The 22,966-nt window shown below is 57.2% G+C and overlaps 6 protein-coding genes across 6 annotated transcripts; 2 read left to right on the forward strand and 4 right to left on the reverse strand.

The window, feature by feature from the left end:
• Positions 1 to 1,243: 1,243 nt before the first annotated feature.
• On the reverse strand, positions 1,244 to 2,302 carry D7B24_005474 (uncharacterized protein; the record flags this gene model as incomplete). The annotated part of the gene is made up of 2 exons (XM_028639626.1): positions 1,244 to 1,394; positions 1,455 to 2,302. The coding sequence occupies 2 exons, from the start codon at positions 2,300 to 2,302 to the stop codon at positions 1,244 to 1,246; spliced, it is 999 nt and encodes a 332-aa protein (XP_028495991.1).
• A 1,866-nt stretch (positions 2,303 to 4,168) lies between these two features.
• D7B24_005475 (uncharacterized protein) lies at positions 4,169 to 5,946 on the reverse strand (the record flags this gene model as incomplete). Its single annotated transcript, XM_028639627.1, has 2 exons — positions 4,169 to 5,638; positions 5,755 to 5,946. The coding sequence occupies 2 exons, from the start codon at positions 5,944 to 5,946 to the stop codon at positions 4,169 to 4,171; spliced, it is 1,662 nt and encodes a 553-aa protein (XP_028495992.1).
• Positions 5,947 to 7,850: 1,904 nt separating this feature from the next.
• D7B24_005476 (uncharacterized protein) lies at positions 7,851 to 8,798 on the reverse strand (the record flags this gene model as incomplete). Its single annotated transcript, XM_028639628.1, has 1 exon — positions 7,851 to 8,798. One exon carries the CDS (start codon positions 8,796 to 8,798, stop codon positions 7,851 to 7,853), a length of 948 nt encoding a protein of 315 aa, XP_028495993.1.
• A 5,297-nt stretch (positions 8,799 to 14,095) lies between these two features.
• Positions 14,096 to 17,413, forward strand: LOS1 (pre-tRNA nuclear export protein; the record flags this gene model as incomplete). Its single annotated transcript, XM_028639629.1, has 4 exons — positions 14,096 to 14,107; positions 14,289 to 14,752; positions 14,798 to 15,840; positions 15,897 to 17,413. The coding sequence occupies 4 exons, from the start codon at positions 14,096 to 14,098 to the stop codon at positions 17,411 to 17,413; spliced, it is 3,036 nt and encodes a 1,011-aa protein (XP_028495994.1).
• Positions 17,414 to 17,853: 440 nt separating this feature from the next.
• Positions 17,854 to 20,071, reverse strand: D7B24_005478 (uncharacterized protein; the record flags this gene model as incomplete). The annotated part of the gene is made up of 5 exons (XM_028639630.1): positions 17,854 to 18,816; positions 18,897 to 18,958; positions 19,018 to 19,441; positions 19,522 to 19,800; positions 19,943 to 20,071. The coding sequence occupies 5 exons, from the start codon at positions 20,069 to 20,071 to the stop codon at positions 17,854 to 17,856; spliced, it is 1,857 nt and encodes a 618-aa protein (XP_028495995.1).
• Positions 20,072 to 21,397: 1,326 nt separating this feature from the next.
• Positions 21,398 to 22,670, forward strand: D7B24_005479 (uncharacterized protein; the record flags this gene model as incomplete). The annotated part of the gene is made up of 3 exons (XM_028639631.1): positions 21,398 to 21,820; positions 21,889 to 22,042; positions 22,114 to 22,670. 3 exons carry the CDS (start codon positions 21,398 to 21,400, stop codon positions 22,668 to 22,670), a joined length of 1,134 nt encoding a protein of 377 aa, XP_028495996.1.
• Between the last annotated feature and the right edge of the window lie 296 nt (positions 22,671 to 22,966).

The following is a 22,966-nucleotide window of genomic DNA, read 5'->3' on the forward strand; positions in this document are numbered from 1 at the left end:
CTGGGTTCTCTCAGAGACTGCCGAAACTCTGGACGTGTCGCGCGTTGGCTCCGCCTTGAAGCGACCAGGGGTGGGTAGAGGGCGGCGCGTCCGCGGGTCTTTGGGGAGGGGGTCCACGATGGTCGGGTCTGTGCCCCGTGCCGAGTCGGACGGGGGGGCTAGACAGGCAGACGGGCTAGGCTCGGATGGGGCCGAGGATCCACACCCCACGCGAGGGTCCACTTCTGCATGACGCGCGAGCATGTCCGTCGCGGTGCACGACGTGTGCGGGTTCGTCTACCGTTCCTAGTAGAGAGTCTGCAGTCGAGGTCAGATTGTGGGCATATGTCCGATGGCATCTCCCCCGTGGCGCGAGAGCATCGTGCAGTTCCGTGTTCCAGCCTCTGCCATGACGTAGACGAAGCCCCGCGCCCCTCGGTTCCCCGTCTCGCTGACTTGTCTCAGGGGTAAGGAGGGTGAACCGCGTCTGCATGTCTGGAGGGGGCTTCGCGCTTTCGAGGGCACGGTGCAGCCTGTTTCTGCCCGCGATGCCGTGGCGGGCACGCGGGGTCTTGGTGGCGTGCTTGCAAATGTGTATGCCGCCGCGTCGGGGCGAGAAGGGGGGGGGTGGGGTGGTTGTTCAATCTACTTATACGTGCACGGCGGAGAGGTGGACGTCGTGTCTGGGCGGATACTTCCTGTACTTGGATGGCGGTGCGCTGTGCACATCCACGAATGGTCAGACGAGGCTGGCGACCTGTTTGCCTACTTGGACATGCAGATGAGCCCCGTCAGGTCGTCTGCGAGCATCGTCGTAGGAGACCCGCAACTCTCTTATCGTTGGAAGGCTCACATTGGCTCGAAGGTTTCTTTCATCAGCACTGTGACAGCCGTGGGTGTTGAGTCAGCGTCAGGTGGAAGGGAGGAAATGGGCGGGCCGAGCACAACAGAGCCGTGGATGCCAACATGAAAAAGATGTCTCGGGCACCCGGTGTACCCAGTCTGAGACGCACCACAGTGGTTACTCAACGACCTTTTCCCCGTTCACCCAAGCATGAGCCGGTGACGTCGCTTGCAGATCTGCCACCCGACGGGGGTCGCTATATGGAGGCTCGTAGGAGCCGCGGCATCCCACGAACTGTGGCATTTCAGTGCCATCGGAGCGGGAAACAGATGAACCCGACGGAACGCTCTATTTCATTTCAAATTACCAACCTTTCTATCAGGACAGATCAAACATGAAAAGACACCCAACCGAGAACTCTTATTCGGACGGGCTCTCCTTGGTACTCTCGCTCTGCAAGCCGCTCTCGACGTTCGCCGCCTCCTTTGTCCGGCCCTCGGACACGACCTTTCCCTCAAAGCCATAGCCCGGGTGTCCGATGAAGAGGGCGCAGGCCGCCAGCACGATGAGTCTGCGCATCACAAGTCAGCATACCATGCACGCAACGGAAAAAGGCGGGAACGACACGCACACTCCCTCGAGCCCGATGAAGAGACCTTCGTTGGTTATCTTGGTCGAGTTTTGATAGCCCTCGCTCAGCTCGTCGACACGGTAGACGCAGCGCACAAAGATGAGGACAATGGCGGCGGCGAGGCCGCCGAAGAAAAGACGCTGGCGACGACCAATGGCGCGGCTGGCGTCGGGCTTGACGCTGCGGATGTAGCGCCACATGTAATCGCCAAAGAAGACGCAAAAGGCGAAGAGCAGGATGACCTGCAGGATGAGTCCGGCGAGGGCGACGTCGACTCCGATATTGTTGGAGCCGGCCGAGACGGAGGAGATGGCGCCGCCGGCGGCCTGCAGGACGAGGCAGAGGATATCCGCGGTGATGAAGAAGATCCAGAGGAGGCGGGGTCGGATGCGGGAGATGTCGGGGGCGAAGAAGACGATGGCGCGGGCGAGGGTCACGTAGATGGCGGCCGTGAAGAAGACGGGGCCAAAGGTGATGAAGACAATCTGGATGAGGAAGGCGCCGAAGGACCAGGGATTGCTGTAGAGGAGCACACGGCCAACGTAGCCGATGACTTCGGCGAGGCACCCGGCGGTCATGAACGAGGCGAACCACCAGGTGCGCCAGCGGAAACCCAGATAGACATGGACGAGGAGAGCAAGAAAGTAGAGGATGATGAACATGATGGAGACGCCGAGGATGGGGCGGTACTGGTAGACCGTCCACTCGATGGGACAGAGGTCGAGGGTGCAGTTGGCACCGGGGCCGTATGTGTTGAACATGCCAATGAAGACATACGAGCCGTTGTCGAGGCGGTGGATGTACTGTGGCGGGATGTCCCCAAAGTCGGCGGGATTTGTCGTGGCCATGGTGTCTGCCTGGCTGGGGGTGGCTGGTGATATCTCGATTGACAGGTTCTGGTGATGGTGATAGCTGGTGCAGGCGTTGTGGGAAGGAAGCTGTCGTGCTGAAGGAGCCAAGCACAGTAAGAGAGACAAGACTCGACGGTTGAGGGAGTTTGGCGATTTGTCTGCAGCTAGGCCAAGCCACATGGAGTAGGCAGCAACAAAGATAATAAGTATTCTTATAATACCGCTTCAACGTGGTCCAACACGGAACCCAAACGTCTGACCCGCACGCCAGGGTTGCATATTGCAGTGCATTCGTCATCATATGGCGTGTATTCGCTGACGAGACCTGCAGCCGATGGCTGGCGGCGCACCATGATGCCGTTTTCGATTTCTCCATGCGCATCCTTCGCCTACCTTAGGTACCTGGGTAGGTAAGGTAGGTAGGTATTTTCCTCTGACCGCTCGCACTCGCAACCGGGGAGGGGCTGCGCCTGCGCCTGCGCCTGCGCCAGATCAGCATGGAAGGCCCCCTTAGCGGCAGGGTAGGTAGGTACGCAAGCTTCTAGGGCTGACGCGACCTGCCTATTAGCCAACGAGGTAGTCAGGATCGATCTAAGGGAAGGAAGGGCACGACCAATCTACCACCCTTGTGCTCCACAACGTGGTGTACAGCAACGAGTAGGAGCACAGGCGGCTTCCTTCTGCGACGGTGCTTATTCCGTCGCGCCGTCGCAACGCGCCTGCTTTGGGGCCATTTGAGACTAGTGGCCACAAGTTACTACTTTGCCATGTCGCTTTAGGAGGCTCTTTCCTCGGCGATCAGGATGGGCGGCGGGTGAGTGGCTGTTTCCCAGCGGCCCAGCGGTTTGGTGTCAGGCGCAGGTGGGGGGTTCTGCCTGCCGACTCAGATCCGTGCTGCCAATCGGTTTGCCGTCTGGGCGATTAGGCGAGAGCGACGCTTGGCGCACGTTACCAAGCTCATTCTTCCGTTCGTGTCAGCGCCCTGGGGCGGTGGATGATCGGCGCCCTGTCTTAGTGGGAACCTACCTAAAAGTAAGTCCACGTAGTCTGTGCGAGTGCGAGTGCGGTGCTGCTGGTAACCAAGGCAGGAACGAACCAAACACGCCCCCTTCCGTTTGGCTTGTCCTGCTGCTGCTTCCAATCTTGGCGCTCGAGTTAATTGCGCAATGACTTTGGAGCGGCAACTGCGACTGCACTGCGCTCCAGGTAGGCTGCAACTTCGGGGCGCGGACGGCGCATTCGGCCGCAGACAAAAGTTCCCTGAAATCGATCGTTTTCAAACTCAGCTTCCGCGTCGTCCCATATGCCACGCCCGCACTCTACTATCCCAACATCGCTTAACTCAGAGGCACGCACGCCAGGCAGTGCGGCCCATCTCGCCCAGCCACGCTATCCCCAGAAGGGTTGCAACGTGCGCCGGGCCCAACGCGACGCAATGTTCCCATCATCAACACCCAGACTTACCCCCCTTCTTTGGCCTTGTGGGTTCGATAATGGTACGTACCACAAGAAGCGCTTGTCGTCGGCATCATCATTCTGGCCATCTCTCGAGCCATGCCCGGTCAATCACCACTACTATTCGCATTCCACGCCAGGCAGCCACGAAGGTCACCGTCAAGTCATCTTTTACAGAGCATCGAATGCTGTAAGATTCTCATCCTACCTACTGCGCCCTCAATACCCAGCTACGATCGCTGCCGATGTGGCCCCCCAGCAGGAACTGCGCTCATGTTACCAGTCTCCGCCACGCGACTCGGTCTGACAAGTGACGGCTGAGGTCACATTTCCCCAGACCAGCAGCCTCCTCAAACAAGCAAAAATCTCACTGCTGTCCTTCCCTCCCCGTAACCAGCAAGACTTTCATTAGGACGAAAAGTCGAATGCTCTCGTGTCCCTCACCCGCCACCTCACCATCACGGAACCATGCGGGAAGGCCACCATATCCCGGATGGGCTCCCGATATGCCCTTGGTCGGAACGTCTCTGCTTCCCAGCCACGCCATATGAAGCCGCGCCTCTGGAAGTCCGTCGGTCTCCGGCACGGTCCCAGCTGGTGGTACGACTTCAGCGTAAACACCCACTGCTTCCCCGTGCTGTCAACAGGTCCGGCATCCTCCGGCATCTCGTACCAGGACACGGTGTCCGTGGCACATGCGCCGCACGAGCTCACTACTACCGGCGTCCTGCTCGAGGGGCACGACTCCCAGGCGGCGATTGCCATGTTACCTGCCATAGCGGGCCGCCACTGCTCGTAGAAGGCCAGCAGCCAGGTAGGTGAGATGCAGTGTCGTGGCGTCTTGAGTATCATCGCCTCATGGCCACAGACCTGGAGGTTAAGCGCCGCCACGTGCGCGCGGAGCTTCTCCAACGAGCATCCGCCGCCGTTCGCCGCTGTCACTGTGGTCGTGATACACAGAAAAAGCTCGTCGCTAATAACCTGTGGCTCCATCTTGGCCGTACGCACAACGTTGCCGCCCTGCGGAACCCCCATACACGTCCACGTGAGTCGTTCGATCTGCAGCCGCTCGAGCGGCAGCCCGCTGGGTGCGCCTCGCCGATGCCGGTTCATAACAAGTCGGCCATGGTAATAGTGTATTCGCACTGCTGACGGGAACAAATTTGTGATGAAGACATACCATCCGTGTGGTTTCAAGTTGATGGCCCGCGGCTTGGTCCACCAACGGCATTGCTTCGCCTGCCGTGGGCCGGCCTGCCAGTTGATGATGCCCCAGTACGGGTCGAACTTGTGAAGATGAATGCAAAAACTGCAGTAGTAGAGGTGGTTGCCAACGCCCGTGTCTCTTTCCAGAGTTTGCAGAAAGGCTGTCAGATGCATTGGGTTCATTGGCCGCAGGTAGCCGTGGAGGCAGCGAAGCAGGGCCTTGCTCGACATGTATAATGCTGCTTGGTCAGCGGGACGGAGATGCCAGGCGATCCGCAGAATCATCTCGAGTGGCAAGTCGAGAATTGGCGTTCCATTTGTGGCCTTGGGCTGCACTCCACGACAGCTCGGAGACTTGGAGGACTGGCGGGACGCAGGTCGTGGCTGGTGTCGCAGAAACTCGACCACAGACACGTCGTTTATCAGTTCAATTAACTCTTCCGTCTCGTCCTTGGCCATCCTGACGGAACTGTAGGAGCCGGGCGTTCGAAGGGCTTCTGGCGAAAAAGAGTCGAGTAGGCGAAGAGGTCTTTCACCTGCCGTGTCGAGGCGTGCGTGGTGCTGGTTGAACAGCCGACGCGTGGAGGTACCCCATGGTGCTTGGCCGCGACCTGTCGATATGGACTTGGAGATCCTGTCGGAGATGCGAGGCTGACTGGGAGAGTTGAAAGTCTGAAAGGTAAAGACTTTCCAGGCGAATCATAAGGCCATCAAGGTCAAGCTTTGCGTCGAGCAGCTAGCTCCGCTGGTAGAAGTGCCCGCGAACCTTATGTCGAGCGAGGACTCACGATATTTGTGTTCTGGTAGAAGTCGTTAAGTTGAAGTGAAGTACAATTGCGGTTTGAAGTAGACCCTCGTGAAGGGCGTCTTCGAGACTGTCCAGCGTTCAACTGCAGTCCTTGATATGATCGTGCACCATTCGTGGTATGATGTACCATCACCGGCAGCCTACGCTCAAGGCATGAAACAGTATAAAACATGGCAAGACCAGGTTTCTGCGGTGATACTGGCCAGCCGGGTGTCAAATTCACCAACTGAGTTCGCGAGTCTGAAGACGTCCCGGGTTGGTTGAGGGCTTTGCTGGGCTGGAACCAATGCGATGCAGAATGAGGCTTCAGCCTGCAAAGGAACCATCACCGGAACATCTCGGGAACCGAACGGGTCTACGCAACGCAGCACCGGATGAATTCACGTGGACAGCGGCTTCTTGAGAAGCTACCATCGTTTCATGAGGTTGCAAACTGCCATGACCCCCCGAAGGGTTAGCCGCAGAAAATGCTTCCCAGCGAACAGCATGAATAAACGACATCTAGGCACTCAGCTAAGGTGCCTCATCAATAGCCGACGTCGAACAATGGTCAGCGGACTACTATTTAATGGGTGTTGGTCCATTGACGACAGTCAGCTTCGCCGTGGTAGGTTGCTGATGCGCAGCATTGGTGTCAGGAGCGAAGGATGGATCCCATCGTGGCAAGCTGATCACTTCCCGGCACGCGTGACCACACAAACACAGCTGCGTATACCTGGCAGTCTGCGACTGGGAGACAAGACCAGAAAATGCTGCTCCTGAGCAGCAGTGCCTACAGCAGTGCCCACCTGGCCGCTGGCGGCTCTTCAGACACGACAGCAGGACCTATAATCAAGTCCTCGCGGCTGTTGTGGGAATACGGCATTCTATCATTTCAGACGGCACGACCGGAGAACCCTGCCGTTGCTCGAGGTAGTTTGAGTGTCAAAGGTAGCTTGGGTGCTAAAGGTAGCTTGGGTGCCAGAGATCGCTCGAATAAAACAGGAACCCGAGATGAATCCGAGGAGACTCGCCAAGGTCGAGTCCCAAAGATTGCCGGTCAGTAAGTCCTAGTCTACATCCCACCCACGGCCATCCATCTCAATGCGCTGTCGAAACAACCAGAGACACCCGCTCACTCACACACTCCTTGCCTCGCGCCATTTCTCAGGCCGTCAGCGAGAAACACAGAAAGAAAAAAAGAAACAGACAACTAATCAAATGCGCGTCGTCGTGCACAGAAAAGCCCATCGTCACACCCGACTTGTCTCTCTGTCTCTTGTCGTGGAACACAGCCTGCCTCCCTGCAAAACAAGCCCCCACCAGGGTCCGTTATGCAGACATGAATTGTGCACGCCCCCACCAGCCGCTACGTACATGTACGGTACGAATGAGGCGCACAAAAGAGCGAGGGCACACCCGGACAGACGCCCGCGCAGCCCACCACCACTCGGTCGTTTCGCGCAGATTGATCGCAATCTCCCGCCTGCGCGCCAACGCGACACCCGCCTGCTTTCAACCAAGGCACACGTACTTAGCTTCTGGTTCTGGAAAGTTCAGCCCCACCCGTGGGAAATGAGATGAACCATAGAGTTCAGACCACCCCCCCCCCCCCCCCGCGCCGTTCTGCCTTGGTTGTAACGTCCATCAGCCTGGCCTCTCCACAATCTGGGGAAGGTCGCGCTGCCCACCCCGGAAAAGAGCTGTTTTTGTCGTTAACTTTGCGTACTCGCCGCTTCCCGATTTAGGCTCACGTTGGAGATGTCAAGTCACATAGTTGCAGCGAATTCTCCACAAAATCATCGTTCAAAAATGCGTAGTCGTGCCGTGCCAAAAACACTAATCACGACAACGCGGTACAGATTAGAAAATTAGGTACAGAGTGTCTGTGGGTGATAGTGTTGTGTTCGATATCTTGCCATGCCGTAAGATGCTAAATTATAGTCCAGGAAAATTGAAGGGAGCAACGACAAATCGCTCCTCTTTATACATTGAGACTCCCAGCTGAACACCTCCGTGATGTCGTGAAATCCAGTTTTCTCCATTACTCCTCGTTACCTCCTAGCGGTCTTTTCTCAGTGCAGAAGAGACAGACGCTTAAGCGAAAGCGTAGGCGGCGAGGGCGGCGAAGGCCGCGACGAAGACGGAGCCGGAGACACCGGCAGCACCGGCCTCAACGGGGGCGGTGCCGGTGGGAACGGCAGGGACGGTCTGGTTGCCGTGGCCGGCGGGGTAGGTGGGGACGGCAGGAGGGTGGACGGGAATGGTGGCAGAGGGAGCAGAGGGAGTAGGGCAGGGAACCTCAACGGTCTCGTAGATGACGGTGGGGACGACGGTGGTGACCGAGGTCGAGATGGTCTTCACGGACTTGGTGGGAACGCAGACGGGCTCCTCAGGGTGAGCCGGCTTGGTGGGGTGCTCGGGCTTGGAGGGAACCTCGGGGTACTCGGGGTGAGCAGGAGTGGTGGGCTTGGAGGGCTCCTCAGGGTAAGCAGGCTTGGTGGGGTGCTCGGGCTGAGCAGGCTTGGTGGGGTGCTCAGGCTGCTCGGGGTAGGCGGGCTTGGTGGGAACGTGCTCAGGCTCCTCGGGCTTGTTGCCAGTCTCGGTGGCGTGGGGAGGGTGGGGGTAGACCTCGGTGGGGGTGACCTCGCAGACGGTCGTGGAGACGGCAATGGTCTCGGTGATGACCTTGGTGGAGTCGGCGGGGCACTTGGGGACGGTAGGAGGGCAGCTGGTGACGGTGTGCTCGCGGGTCTCGTAGATGGTGGAGGTGGTCAGGGGGACAACCGACGAGGTGATGACAGTCGAGTGCGCGGGGCAGTCGGTGACGGTGTCGGGGCAGTCGGTGACGGTGAAGTACTTGGTGGAGTACTCAGTCTCGAGAGGGGCGGGAGCAGAGACCGACTCGTAGGCGGGAGCCGAGGAGACGACGGCGGGGGCCGAAGAAACGGCGGGAGCCTCGTAAGGGGCAGAGACGGCGGGGGCCTCGTAGTAGCTGGCGACGGCAAGGCCGGCGAAGGCAACGGCGGGGGCGGCGAAACGCATTTTGATGGTATTGGTGGGGGGGTTTCGTGAGACGAAAGGGTGGCTGTTATTAAGAACGAATGTGGTAAGCTGGAAGCTTGATTAAAGAATGGACGACCGAAGTCAAGTTGAGTCAAAAGCGGAAGCTTGAGTTTGATTGGGCTGGATTGGCTGAAGAGAAAGGGAAAGAAGAAGAAGAGGCATCGGAGAGGAGGGCTGCGCTTTAATAGCCAGCTCGCTCCATTGCTCTCTACCAGCAAGTCTCGCTCTCTCCGCCTCGCCGCCGTTGGGCGGGGCTTGTTGCCGTCGCGGTTTGTCTGCCGCCACCCTCGCGTTTCTGCAGTGAGGACCAGCGGGAAATTACACCGCGCCTGGCGACCTCCATGCTCTTTGACGCTAATCCAGGGGTTTGGTGGAGGTGAGATGGCACCTCAGCAAATTGATGCCCGCCATGCTTGAACCCACAGCCCACGCCGCCGAGGGGGAACAGGGATAGACAGGGGCGGACAAGGGGCACAAGGGGTGACACCCCGGCAAGTGGAGGGACCAGAACGAGCCAGGGGTGGAGGAGCAGCTAGGCCAAGTCGATCTCTCCGTTCTGGTTCCTGGCTAGTCGGGCAAGACGGAATTGAGGGAGGGGGATAGACACTGCCTCAGTGAAAGCGGCGGTTCTCGTCCTTTCGTCCTCATTGGGCCAAAGGTTTTGCTGTTTGTCCTCTGAGGCGCTTAACGTGGAGGGGGACCATCGACGTTGGTCGTCCCCCATTGGCGTCGATTCGTGTACGGTCATCGCTGGGTGATTGGTTTCTGGTTATTGATCATCTCGCGACTCGAAATTGACCAGCTGCCCCTACACTGCCACTGGCCAGACAAGGTGACCCCGTTCGGGAGCCGGCCAGCGGTCTGGAGTCGGCGTAGAACGGACTCGGGCCTGACCGCCAAAGGGCCAGACAGGTATCTGCACCGGCTCTGCAGGCTCTGCGAGGTCATGATGGGACGAAGCTCGGGCTTCAGGGGAGCCTTGCAAGCCTGGGAAGGTCGTTGTGAGGCAAATTGGGACGAGTCAAGGACGGCTAGAAGGGGTATGACCGCTGATGTTGATCGTCCCAGGACGCTACCTCGACCTTCCCTTTCGATTGTCTGGGGCGATTGGGTGCCGTCCACTGCACCGTCGTGCTAGCGGCCAGCCCAGCTTGTTTTGCGACCTGGGGGGCGCGACCTCTTGGTCATGCATAAAAAAGCCGGCCCGGCTGAGAGGTGAGTGGCCTGCATAAGGCCGCCCGCCATGTGTTGCTGCGACCAAGAGGAGGCCTGGCACGGCTGGTGATGACCAGGCCCGAGGCCGCCGACCGTAGGCCGAACAAGAGATACGAAGGTCGTTGATTTTAAGGTATTAGGTTAAGAACTTGATCGGAATGTGGCCCCGAGGCTCCGCTGGTAGTGTCATCGTCTGAAGGGAGAGGATTGAACGGAATTCATGTACCACGTTGCCACCCGCATTCATGGCGTTGCTGGAATGGAATCCCACGTCCTTCGATTGACTCGGGGAGTTGCTCGATGGCTAAGGCGAGGCCAAGACGAAAGATGAGGACAGTACCTAGGTACCTAGGTACCTAGGTAGGTACCTCAGGCAGGGCGAGCATCGGCGACTGGCCCGAACTTGCCCTGCAAGCTCAGCTCGTCCCCCAGTGCGTACGAGGCAGTTTGTGCTTGCACAAAACAAGGCCGAATGGCAGGCACAAAGGCAACGGCGCTACTGCAGGAACAGACCAGCGTCCTTTCTCCATCTCCACAACCGACCTCCAAAGGGAAGGACCGTCTGATGGCAATCCTGCCAGCCTGCGTCGCATTGTTCCAGCGTCTGCCCCTGGATCGACGCTCCGATGTCAGTTCATCCCTTTCCCCTCTCGTCTTCCTTCTCCCGGCGATTTGTCCACAGACACACGCTCGGCGATACCGACACGGGCCACATGGCCATGGTGCCAACCCCCCCTATTCTGTCGCCATCGTTATCATCCAGAATGGGCACCATCTAGAAGACTTCATTACTGAATACGGAGGGATCGCCCAAGGCAATCCAAATTCTCGGAAATAGCGCCGTGATCTCCATCTTTCCGCGACTTGTTCTGTGAGCCACGTCGGTGCCTTCAGCTTCCGCCAGGCGATCAATCAAACCAGCGCACGTTGCCGCCCTGTACTTGTCCGTTTGTCGCTTCTCCCCTGGGATGTGGACCGTGAACTGGACCGTGGCCAGTACCGCCAACCTACCTACCTAGGTACATGGAGGCCGGGCGGCAAATCCCACGGACGTTATCGAAGCGAATCTCGACGCGCCATGGCGTTGTCCAAGCGAAATGTAGCCTTGTGTGTTCTGGCCTTTCGCCCACTGCACTCCGTCACGAACTATCACATTTAGCGCCCCGAAGCCGAGCCTTTCCACCTCTTCACTGCCTCGTGCCTGGCGTCCAACCTCTACGCAGCAGCGAAATCGCCACCCCGTGTTCTTGCAGCCACGGCCGTCAGCTGTCTCGCACACCTAGGCAGGTTCTGATGACTTGCCAATGACAGAGCGGTGAACGCATCCTCGAACAACACACTCTTCTCCGAGTCAGATATCCCTTGCTATACACTCCCCACTCGCATGGTCCGACAGTTTCACCATTGGCAAAAGGGCGCATAAGATCGTCTTCACAGCCTCAGCCTTGTTCAGCTCTCCCTATCATGACGTCAATTCTGATTGTGACAGCAAACATGCATGAACGTCAAGAGGCGTGGAGGCCATTTCCTTGGCGATCATTAATTGTCTGTGTGACCGATGGAAAGAAGGTGGGACGACTCGGGCCCCGTCCTCTGTGGCCCTTGTCGGCATCAGAAGGTCTACCATCCGCGGCCCTTTCCGCGACTGTTTCTCACGGACGCGGCCTCCTGATGGCAAGGGTGCTTTCATAGCACCCAGCAAAAGGGGGCTGCTCTGCTCCCGTATCAGGCCCGGTTTGCGTACCACTCCAATGTCGCAATACCAAGCGATTGCACAGCGACCGCAATAACGTTAAGCTCTTAAACGAGCTTTGCATGGGCCTCCAGCACTCGGTCCAGCACACTCCCGTTGCCCAGCCGAAATCGAGATTCGCAGCGTGGGTCCGATCGAGGGAGGAGGTCTTCTTGGATTGGTGGCAGATTGAAGAGACCTAGGGGAAAACGGGGAAATCTGTTGTTGGATACGGTCGGCTCATTTCTGATACCAATAGAAGCGAAAAGTCAATGTCCAGACAGTCCCCCACAGACGATACGAGACTTCAATTTCGGACAATTTCAGACGGAAGGGCTCAATTTGGTGTTCCCCGCAAAAGGAGACCAAATCTGACGGTACTGCGGCCCCATTTCTGCACAGCGTGGTAGGATTACGGACCAGCCTGGCTGCCCTGGACTGGACGCTACGGGAGCCAAGTTGCCAAGCAAAGATGGTCTAGCGGAGAATCGACGAAAAGACTGCCGGACTCAGGGGCTTGCAGTTGTGGGCTTTCACCGACCTGGCCTCGGCGGGCTGAAGGCACTGGGGTAGATAATGACGAGGGTGCGCTCATCTCGCACTTGGGTCCTGCACTTTCTTCTCGCTTTCGCCGTCGCCATATGAAGGTCGGCACTATCGATCCTTGCGAAAGAGCTCGGATCATACAAAGGCGCGACCAGTCCAGAATCAGCTTCTCAAGTCACGGCGATGGCCTGTGCTGACTACATTTGTAGAGTTTCGTCAGGATCAAAGTGCCAGGCAACACGATGCTGATGGCGATTGTTCCACGTCACCAACCACCCTGACCAGGGTGACGTGCTGGCCGGTGCACTGCAAAATCCGCACTTCATGCCCGCCTCGGAACGGCCGAAACGGCCGGCCGGCCGGACATCTGTTATACCAAAGGGCATGACGAGGATTTGAGTTAGAAGCACATATGTCGACGGTGAGGTCGCATCGACCGCAACCAATAATCTACGCTGTCGAAAATCCGAGCTGACTGGATTTCACGATGTGGTGCTCGACGACGGTTGCGGCGTTGTAAATGGCCGATCTGGTCGTTCGACACCAATGTCGAGTTCACCGCCCATCCAGGGAGCTGAGACAGGATGGTCAGCATTGTGGGTGCATCCAAAACGCCGAAGCCACGTTGCCCTGCGCAGCTCTTGTCCCTGAAGCGATGCTGCAGCTTGGCGATGAGCACATTGACGGATCCGCAATACTGTTCTGTGTAGACTCTATACCCTTTCCGTGCACTCGGGAGGAGATGCGAATCAATCGTCAAGAATGAGTGTTCGAGGTCGCAATCAGGCGAGGGGCTTTGAAGGTCGACGGGCATCCGTCAGCCTGAGCGGTCGGCGTTGACGAGAGCAACACGATCTCAAGCAACAACCCGAACATTTATTTGTTGTCGAGCGTCCTGGATCAAGTGGCCGCTTCGAGGAAGCGGGGAGTCAGTACAACGAAGCGGTGAGAAAAGAGACCCCTTTTTGACCTTGCTGGGGAAGAAGGGGTTGTTCGTAGATGGTGAAAGTTGTGCTGGCAGAAAGGTTAGGCAATGCCAGCCGATTGTTCACCATGCTTTGCGGAATGCGCATGGTTCTTCGTAGATGATAAGGGGCGCAAGTGTATCGAGTGCCATAGTGAAGCCATCTGGACGCGACGACAGTGCAGTAGAACAAGACGTGCACACGCCGCACTGTTATGAGGGGCAGCTTCCCCCAACCCGACGATTTGCCGGCCGATAACGACACTACGGGCTTTGGGCCACAGCGATTCCACACCGCACTCCCAAGACCCCACATTCTGTGTGTTGTGCACGAGACTGCACCGACTTTTGAAAATCAACTGGCCTTCCTGTCCTCCACTGCACATCACCTGCATGACGAAGACCCGGAAGCCTGACCAAGATACCCATTCCCTCGACACGATATCGCTCTTCTGCTTTTTCTTCGCTGACGAGGCAATCTACGCTCACTCGACTTTGATCCTTTGTCCAGCCCTCGACACCGTCCTGCCCTTTACCCCGCCACCAACCACCGCCCACCTCGAGCTGGGCCTCTGACTCCCAAATTCCCAACCGAACCCCTCCTGACCCCCTCTAAAACCCAGCCAAACGAAACCAAACCCCTCGACTCGACCCTGTAATGGCGCTTGAGTAGCTTCCTCGTCGCTTCTTCTTCTCGTCAACTATGCCGCATGCACGGCTTCATCAGCTGCCAGGTCAATAGCAGCTTCAAAAGCAACCAGCGACCCACCCCGCCTCATCTCGCTCTTCGCGCATCAGCAACACAACACGCATCTAAATATGGAGGCTCAGGTACGTCTGCATGCGTTCATATCAGCTTCTCCTTCGCTAGCCTCGCCAACGTCATCAGCCGCTTGCCGTATTCTTTGAAAAAAAGGCACGGCAGACTAGACTCTGCTCCAAGGACACCTCCAACTCACCAGCAGAGACTTGGTAGTGATACTTCAAGTGCTAACAGACTGCTTCCCTACAGATCGAGAATGCGGTCGAAATCGCGTGGAGCCCCACTTCGGACCAGGCTCTGAAGGGACAGGCTTTCGAATTTCTTAACCAGCTGCGAACTGACCCCCAGGGCTGGCAAGCCAGCGCCAACCTCTTTGCCCGAACGCCCCGGACCTCCGAGGTCGTGCGCATGGTCTGCTTGGAAATTGTCAACAATGCGGTGCATACCCAGGGGCTCGACAGCGCCAGCCTCTCGTTCCTCAAGCAGATCCTCCTCGAATACGTTCGCCAGGTCTACGGCCAGGATCGTCAGGACCAGGTCGACCCACCCTCTCTGCAGAACAAGCTTGCTCAGACTCTGACGTATCTCTTTGTTTTTCTCTATGCCGACGGCTGGGAAAGCTTCATCGACGACTTCCTGGCGCTCACCTACTCGCCCAACAGCTCTCAGCAGGACAATATCTCCGGCACTGTCCTCTACCTCCGAATCCTGGGGTCCGTACATGATGAGATTGCCGATATGCTGCTGAGCCGGAACAGCAACGACGCCAAGCGAAACACCGATCTCAAGGACCAGCTCAGGGACCGTCACGTCCAGAAGATTGCTCAGTCGTGGAAGGATCTTCTTGTGCGCCACGCTGGTCAGAATGACCAGATTACCGAGACTATCATGAGGGTTATTGGCAAGTGGGTTAGCTGGATGGACATTGGTCTTGTCGTGAACCAGGAAATGCTCAACCTTATCCTCCCCGTTGTAGGAAGGAGTAACCCCGGCGGCACCGAGGACAAGGTCCGCGACGCAGCCATTGATGCTTTGACTGAAATTGTGGCGAAGAGAATGAAGGGTCCCGAGAAGATGGAGCTCCTTTCGTTCCTTAGCCTGCGGGACATTGTCGGCCAACTTGTCGCCAGCGCACCCTTGAACGAACTGAAATCGACCCCCCAATACGATACTGATCTCGCTGAGGCTATCGCCAAATTGGTCAACACGGTCATGACTGATGTTGTCAGGGTTCTTGAAGACGGACAGGTCGATAGCCAGACCCGCAGCCGTGGCGAGCAACATCTTCACGATTTCCTTCCCTTCCTGCTCCGCTTCTTCTCGGACGAATACGACGAGATCTGCTCCACTGTCATCCCCTCGCTCACGGACCTTCTCACGCTTCTGCGCAAGGCCGGCACACTGCCGCAGAACTACTCTGAAATGTTGCCGCCCATTCTCAATGCCATTATCCGGAAGATGCGCTATGATGAAACCTCCAACTGGGGTGCTGAAGATGAGCAGACGGATGAGGCCGAGTTTCAAGAGCTTCGTAAGCGACTGCAAGTCCTGCAAAAGACTGTCGCCGCTGTTGACCAGAACCTCTACATTGATGTGCTGAGCAATCTTGTGGCTGAGACGTTCCAGACCCTTGACCAGCGAGGCGAGCAGATGGACTGGAGGGATCTCGACCTGGCTCTGCACGAGATGTATCTCTTTGGCGAGCTTGCCTTGCCGAACCAGGGGTTGAGCTCGAAGAACCAACCTTCCGGAGCCGCAGCTGAGAGGTTAACCATCATGATGAAGAAGATGGTTGAGTCGGGTACGTCAATGTCATATCGTCGGTGACAAATCCACATGCTAACTTGGCGTCCACAGGCATTGCTAGTTTCTCTCATCCTGCCATTGTGCTACAGTATATGGAGATCTGCGTACGATACTGGCAGATCTTCGATGCTCATCAGGAGTACATCCCACGCGTGTTGGAGAACTTTGTTCAATTAGTTCACCACAGCCACGTCCGCATCAAAACACGATCGTGGTATCTATTCCACCGCTTTGTCAAGTTCCTCCGAGCGCAGGTCGGCAATGTGGCCGAAACGATTATTCAGTCCATCGGCGATCTGCTCCCCATCAAGGCCGAAGTGACGGAAAATGACGCTGACGATGACATGTCGTCCGACGAGTCGGATCACTCGGCCGATGCTCTCTTTACGAGCCAGCTCTACCTGTTCGAGGCCATCGGATGCATTTCTTCGACGGCAGCCACTCCAGCAGACAAGCAGGCGCTGTATGCTCGCCTGGTGATGGATCCCTTGTTCACCGACATTGAGAACCACCTGCCCAAGGCCAAGTCTGGAGACGCCCAAGCCCTTCTTCAGATTCATCACGTCATCATGGCCCTTGGTACTCTAGCCCACGGCTTCTCTGACTGGGTCCCCGGTAGTACCGCGGCTCACCCTCGCCCGCCTCCCGACAAGCTTGTGTCTGCCGAGTTTTCTCGTGCGGCTGAAGCCATCTTGATTGCGCTTCGGGAGCTCAACAGCTCTGCCGAGATCCGCACTGCGTGCCGTTCCTCTTTCTCCAAGCTTCTAGGAGTTCTGGGCGCTGCTGTGCTGCCTCAGCTCCCCCAGTGGATTGAAGGGTTTCTCGGTCAGAGCTCTTCCAAAGACGAGATGGCCATGTTTCTGCGCCTTCTTGACCAGGTCGTGTTCGGTTTCAAGACGGAGATTTATGACGTACTGAACATGCTGCTGACCCCGCTGCTGCAGCGAATCTTCACTGGCCTCTCAGAACCCATCAATGGCACCGATGACGAGATTCAACTCGGAGAACTGCGCAGGGAATATCTGTCATTCCTCCAAATCATCATGAACAACAACCTCGAGTCTGTGTTTATCAGCGAGACGAATCAAGCTTTCTTCGAATCTATGATCACATCCGTCATCTCCCTCGGCCGGACCATCGAGGGCAACCTGGGTCCGAGCCGCCTGGCCATTGGCGTGCTGACGCGCATGGTCGGCGTCTGGGGTGGTCCTGACATCGCCACAATCTCGGCCAATCCCACAGCGCCGACAGGCTCGCCGAACCCGACTATCCCCGGCTTTGACCGCTTCATGATCGAGCGCTTCCACCCGCTCTGCTGGGAGATACTCCGCGACCCGCAATTCAAACCCGTGACGGACGCACAGAGCAAACAGGTCCTCACGGAGATTGCAGCACTGGAGCAGGTCATCTATACAAAGACTGGGGACATGTTTATCCAAAACCTGCAGTCTTCGTTGTTCCCCCACCTGGGTATCGATGGATCGGAGTTCTTGAGGGCCATGACGACGTCGACGGAGAAGAAGACGTTCGCCAACTACCTGCTGGCGTTATGGAAGAGTTGGAGGTGACCAGGGAGGAGAGCGCAAACAAGCATGATAGGTATAGTAGGATGGGGGTAACCTAGGATGGCGAAACTGAACGAGTCGTAGCTTGGATGAGCCAGACGACAAGGAGATATTCGAAGCCATCGCCACCACGGAGGTACATTGGCTGGCTAGACCTTTTGGGGACGATTACGGACTGTGGTGATAGAGTAGATACTGCCCTAGGCAACAACACAACGAAGAAGAAAGAAGAAGAAGCAGAAGAAAAGAGGGCGAACTGTTGTCGTAGCACTGCCGTGACTATAATCTTGCGGTGTTAGATGCTCGCGTCAGGATTTCTGTGAATGCACCGCCAACACAACGGCGTGTATGCATAATCACGACACAAAGCAATGGTCACCTCGAATACCTTATCATTCAATGACATCCCCGACTCTAGTTACTATCGCGTGAAGCAACACCAGCTACGCATCAAGACCCGAGAAGTACCCCGTGCCCGTCACCGGGGCGCGGTTCAACTTGAAGTGGCCGGGCTGCAGCCTCTGGAAGACGCCAGTGACATCATAGGTCCTGGCGATGCTCTTCAGCCGGGCGGCGTTGGCGGCGCCGTAGCCCTTGATGACGTCCTGAAAGGCGCTCGCGTAGTTCATGTAGACGTAGTCGTTCTGCAGGCCGAGGGCCTTGGCCTCGGCCGTGATGCGCGCCAGCACGGTCGAGATCATGGCGTAGATGGCGGCGTCGCCGGCGGCGTCCTGCCACCAGCAGGCGACGTGGATGAGGTAGAGGGGCCCGTCGGCGGCGTCGAGGCCGAGCGGGTTGCCGCCGTTGGCGCGCATGCGCGCCATCTGGCCGGTCGTGATGGCCTGGAAGATCATGACGGGGTTGGCGCCGGCGACGCCTTCGGAGGCCGGGTACTCCTCGTAGAAAATGTCGCGGGCGAGGCGCGCGATGCGCGCGTCCGCCTTGACGGTGAGGCCGTAGTAGATCTCGCGCAGCCCCGACGGGTTGCCCGCCTGGTGGCCGTCGGTGTAGTCGGGCAGGAACTTGTTGCCGGTCGAGTCGGCGATGGGCGTGATGGCATTGAAGGTGTCAAAGATGGCGGCCGAGCCGCCGTCGGGCTTGGCGTACCAGAGCTCCGTGGCCGCCAGCTTGAGGCCGCTGTTCTTGAGCCAGGCGACCCAGAGGCCGGCGTTGGGGTCCTGCGGCGAGTCGGTCACCACGCCGGCGAAGGCGTCGACGACGGCGTCGAGGGCCGGCTCCATGAACGTCTTGGTGCCGCCCCACAGCTGGCCGCCCGGCAGCGGGATCGTCCGGAACGTGAAGTTGGTCACGATGCCAAAGTTGTTGCCGCCGCCGCGGAGCGCCCAGTACAGGTTCGGGTTCTGCTTCGGGCTCGCCGTGAGGATGATGCCCGTGGCGGTGACGACCTATGGGCAGAGTCAGATCAAGTTGGTCTCGTGTTGAGAGTGGCAGCATCACACGGTGGTCCATCTTGGGAGGTACATACTTCATAGCTCTCAACATTGTCGCATGCCCAGCCGTGAAGGTTGGAGAAGAACGAGATGCCGCCTTGGGGCCATGTTAATCATCTGAACGCTGCGCTTGCTGAAGCATCACACTCAACTCACCTCCGAGTGAAAGACCCCCAACGCCAACGCTAGACACGCGGCCGCCGGTCACGGTCACGTCTGATTTTGAAAGTTTCCGGTACACATCGGACCACCGGTTGCCCGCTCCGATGAGTACCGTCTTCTTGTCACTTGAAAGCGTGACCTGGTTGATTTTCTCCAGCGACACGGTGATGCCACCCTCAATGCTTGACGCGCCGGCAAAGGCAGCATGGCCGCCACTCTTGACAGCAAAGGGACATTGCGTGAGTCGCGACAGGAGGACGAGCACAGAGACGGCTGATGGGTTGGCCGGCTTGAAGATGCAGTAAGGGTCGACCTCGCCCTGGTTCTCAGACCAATAGGCACCTGTGAAGCTCTGATAGGGAGCCTCGCCTCTGGAAAGGACAGAATCACGCCCAAAGGTGACAGACAAGGAGAGGCACTGTTTACTCGGGTGTCAGTTCAGAGCGGAACGAATGAAAAACAGAACTGTCTGCAGGGGTAGGCAGCGAGGTAACGAACCGCAGCAGCGCAGGGGAGATTGGCGGAACGGCGCTCCACGAAGTTTGACAGCTCCGGGAGATCACCGACGTTGACGCCGAGGTCCAGCAGTTGTTGGGTCACATTGAAGTCCGGAGACTCAAGGGCCTGGGCCGCGGCGCCAATGGCGCTCAAGGAGAGGGAAAGGATCAATCGAGTGGCAATCATGATGAAACACAGGGCTGCCTTCTGGATGGACGGTAGACAGAAGATCGAGACCACGAGGAGAGGGGTAGAGAAAGGAGAGAAGGAAGCGAATGTCTTGTCAAGGGGGGCATGTTGGAATAGCAATGTCTTAAAGAGGTTGATGAGACACCTGAGGGAGCCATGCTCGCCACGCGAGGCATGTTCATGGGCGAACTATCGATGCCGCAGTTGAGCTTAACTGCATGAGACTACCAACCCATAATCCCGCCGGAGCCGAGATGACAGTGAGCTCGGTTGTCAGTGCTAAAGAACACGCAGCGAGGTTCGTGGGCTCCTCCGGCTCCAACCGGAGGAAGTCAATTCTTGGCGACAGATGGAAGCACATGCTTGCTCTTCTAGGAGACCTCACTTCCTTCGAAACCTGACAGACCTGTTGGCTGCGGTCAAAAAGTTGAGCCCACCTGCTGGGTTCAGGGTTCAGGGTTGAGCCCCCTTTCAGGGATCTAAGGTTTTGCAAGGCCACGATTGGATTCGAAGAGACGTCGGTTAGCAGTGGCCGTGGGGGAGCAAGACGATCAACCCGGAGTCTCCTTGCCGGGAACCCTGTGCTGTGAAATGCTCCTGGGCCAACCCTCTTTTGCGTTGATTGTTGGTCGTTCGCCCACACGAAAGCCCTACTACTTAATTTTGGGTATCGCACGAACGGGCCGTCGCCGTCCTCCCCGCCAGTAGCGCCACGGTGGCGAGGCAATGAGTGTTGTGCCATTCCCTGGGGTCAGAGTCCACAAAAGAAGCGAGATCAGCACAGCGTTCTGGATGTCGATGGGAGACTGCTGAACGCGCGCCATCATTTAGTTGAACAAACAGACAGTATCTCCGAAGTTTACCTGAGCACTCGTCTTTATTTTCTGGCATACGCTGTAGGGTAGAGTAGTATCGACGTTCTATCAGAGCACGGCGAAGCACGGCCGATGCAGCCACCAGAAACTGTGTTCGAGACTAGCACCAACTAGCAACTAACAACCTTGATGGTGGCGTCACCGGCTCTTCCAAGTTGTACACTGTATACGAAGGAATGCTACCCCTTCCAGTCTGTCGACATGGTGTTAACAGACGGCAAGCTGCTTATGAGCTTCAATCCTACAATGTCTCGCTTGCCCCTCGTTGCAAACTACGCCTCGGCATCAGAATAGCTCCCGAACATCCCAAACATGCCTACGGACCATGAAAATACTCAGGGCGTTACTTGGATGCTGGTTAAATGTTCCTTGTCAAACAAATCAATGTTACGATGTGACCAATTTACCGATTCAATTTGCATCCTTCCACATGGCAATGGGGAACCGAGGGCCCAGTCCGTCGGGCAGGGTCCCCGGCACATGCAGGTCGAAGGATGCAATGCATGAAGAGTGTGACGAGAACAACGGATGAGGCAATGTCACCGGCATTGTCCTTGGGCCAAGCCAACCTACAAACGACACAGTGTAGGCAGCCTAGACTTAACCCATGTCGTCCTGACATGCAGCCCACGGCAGGTAAGAGATGTAACCGTTCAAGAACAATGACCCCGAGGTCTCGCCTGTGGCCCGCAGCTGGGCCGCACTCAAGCGATACAATATGAACTGAAGGTTGGTCCTTCTCGTCCCGATACTTCGGAACCCAACACCTGCCCAGAGTTCCGGCTGCGGTCGTCAAAGGCAAAGCGAACATCATGTCTTCAAATACGCTAGACAACACGGCGCTTTTGGCAACCGGTATCTGCATGGTCACCCTGACCAGTGCAGTCTTTGGCTTCAGACTGGCAACCAGCCTGCTCGAGCGCAGGCATCTCGCTTGGGAAGATGGCTTTCTCATCGCGGCGTACATTGTATTCTTGGTAATTTCCATTCTTTACATGTTGGCAGGGCCGACGATATTCAGGCTCGAGGACCTCGCTGCTGGCAGGATACCGATGTACGCGACAATCTTGGAAGACAGTCTGAGGATCCAGAAAACATTCTTCGTGACCACTTCGGGTCTCTGGATCAGCCTGTGGCTCGTCAAGGGGTCCCTCCTCGCAGTCTACAAGAGGCTGATGGTCAATCTACGCCTGTTCACCATCCTCTGGTGGGTGACCGTTGGGATTTGCATTTTGGTATGGAGCCCCCGACTCAACACTGTGCTCCGCCCGACAGAAGAGAGATACTGACGTTCGTGATACAGACTCTGGCAGGCGCCATCACTTCGTCGATGCTGTCTTGCTCCAGTTTGAAAGCTTGGTTCACAGCCGGGGCGTGCGGTACGCAGCGCGACATTGAGGCGGCGTATATCAGTCTCTGGTACTCCTATGCTGTAGACATCCTCACAGACATTCTTGGTGAGAAAACCTTGCCGAAAAGAAAATCCAATCAATGCAGCCCCCTTTCTCTCTCTAACGCCAGCGAGTAGTTATGCTTCTGCCCCTTGGTCTCATTCGCAACCTCCAGATGAACATGTCTCGCAAGCTTAGCATAGCGGGTTTGTTCTGCCTCGGCTGGGTCTGCGTCGCCGTATCGACCATTCGCGTCGCCTACCTCGGGCGCAACGCAGTCGAGGGCTCGTCATTCAAGCAGCCCGCAACATCGTGGCTCGCGCTGTGGGGGATCGTGGAGTCGGCAATCGGTATGCACCCCTTTGATGACCCTATTCTTCCCTCCTTGACGACTTCCATGCTGACGAGTCAATCCCGCATCACAGCCGTCATCATCGGGTGCGGGCCTGGCCTGTTCCGCAAAGCCAAAGCTGTCTCGAAGAGCAGAAACAACTACTACAACATGGGGGTCCCAGGCAGCTCCAAGCCAAAGTCCAAGTCTGCCAATGGAAACGACATCGACATGCAAGCGTATCGAAATACTGTTCAGATAAACAACGACACTAGCAGTCAGGAGGAATTGGTTCACATAAGAGGGAGGGATAAGATCGTGGTTACACAGTCTGTCATGGTTAGCTCGAGTCGGGGGGACTGAATGCGATTTGTTCTGGCCGCACAACGGCTGAATGGACGTCGGACTGTACAATGCAGCATGAAATCGAAGAACAATCATACATGGTTTTATGTCGCCGACACTGAGCATGTCCGGTGGCCGATTCCTTGAGAACCACCTTCGCACTTGTTGGTGCGTTCAAGGCTCCAGAGGAGGAGCTAACCTATCGGCAAGTATTTCCGGACTCATGTCAGTGCTGCCTGACTGAGGGATGGGTCACAGGCCAGTGTATGAAGAAGCCAGTACCCATAGGCGCATTAGCTGATGTTCATGTGCCA

This window comes from Verticillium nonalfalfae, assembly GCF_003724135.2.
Source record: "Verticillium nonalfalfae strain VnAa140/NRRL 66861 chromosome Unknown scaffold_34, whole genome shotgun sequence".
Lineage (NCBI taxonomy): Eukaryota > Fungi > Ascomycota > Sordariomycetes > Glomerellales > Plectosphaerellaceae > Verticillium > Verticillium nonalfalfae.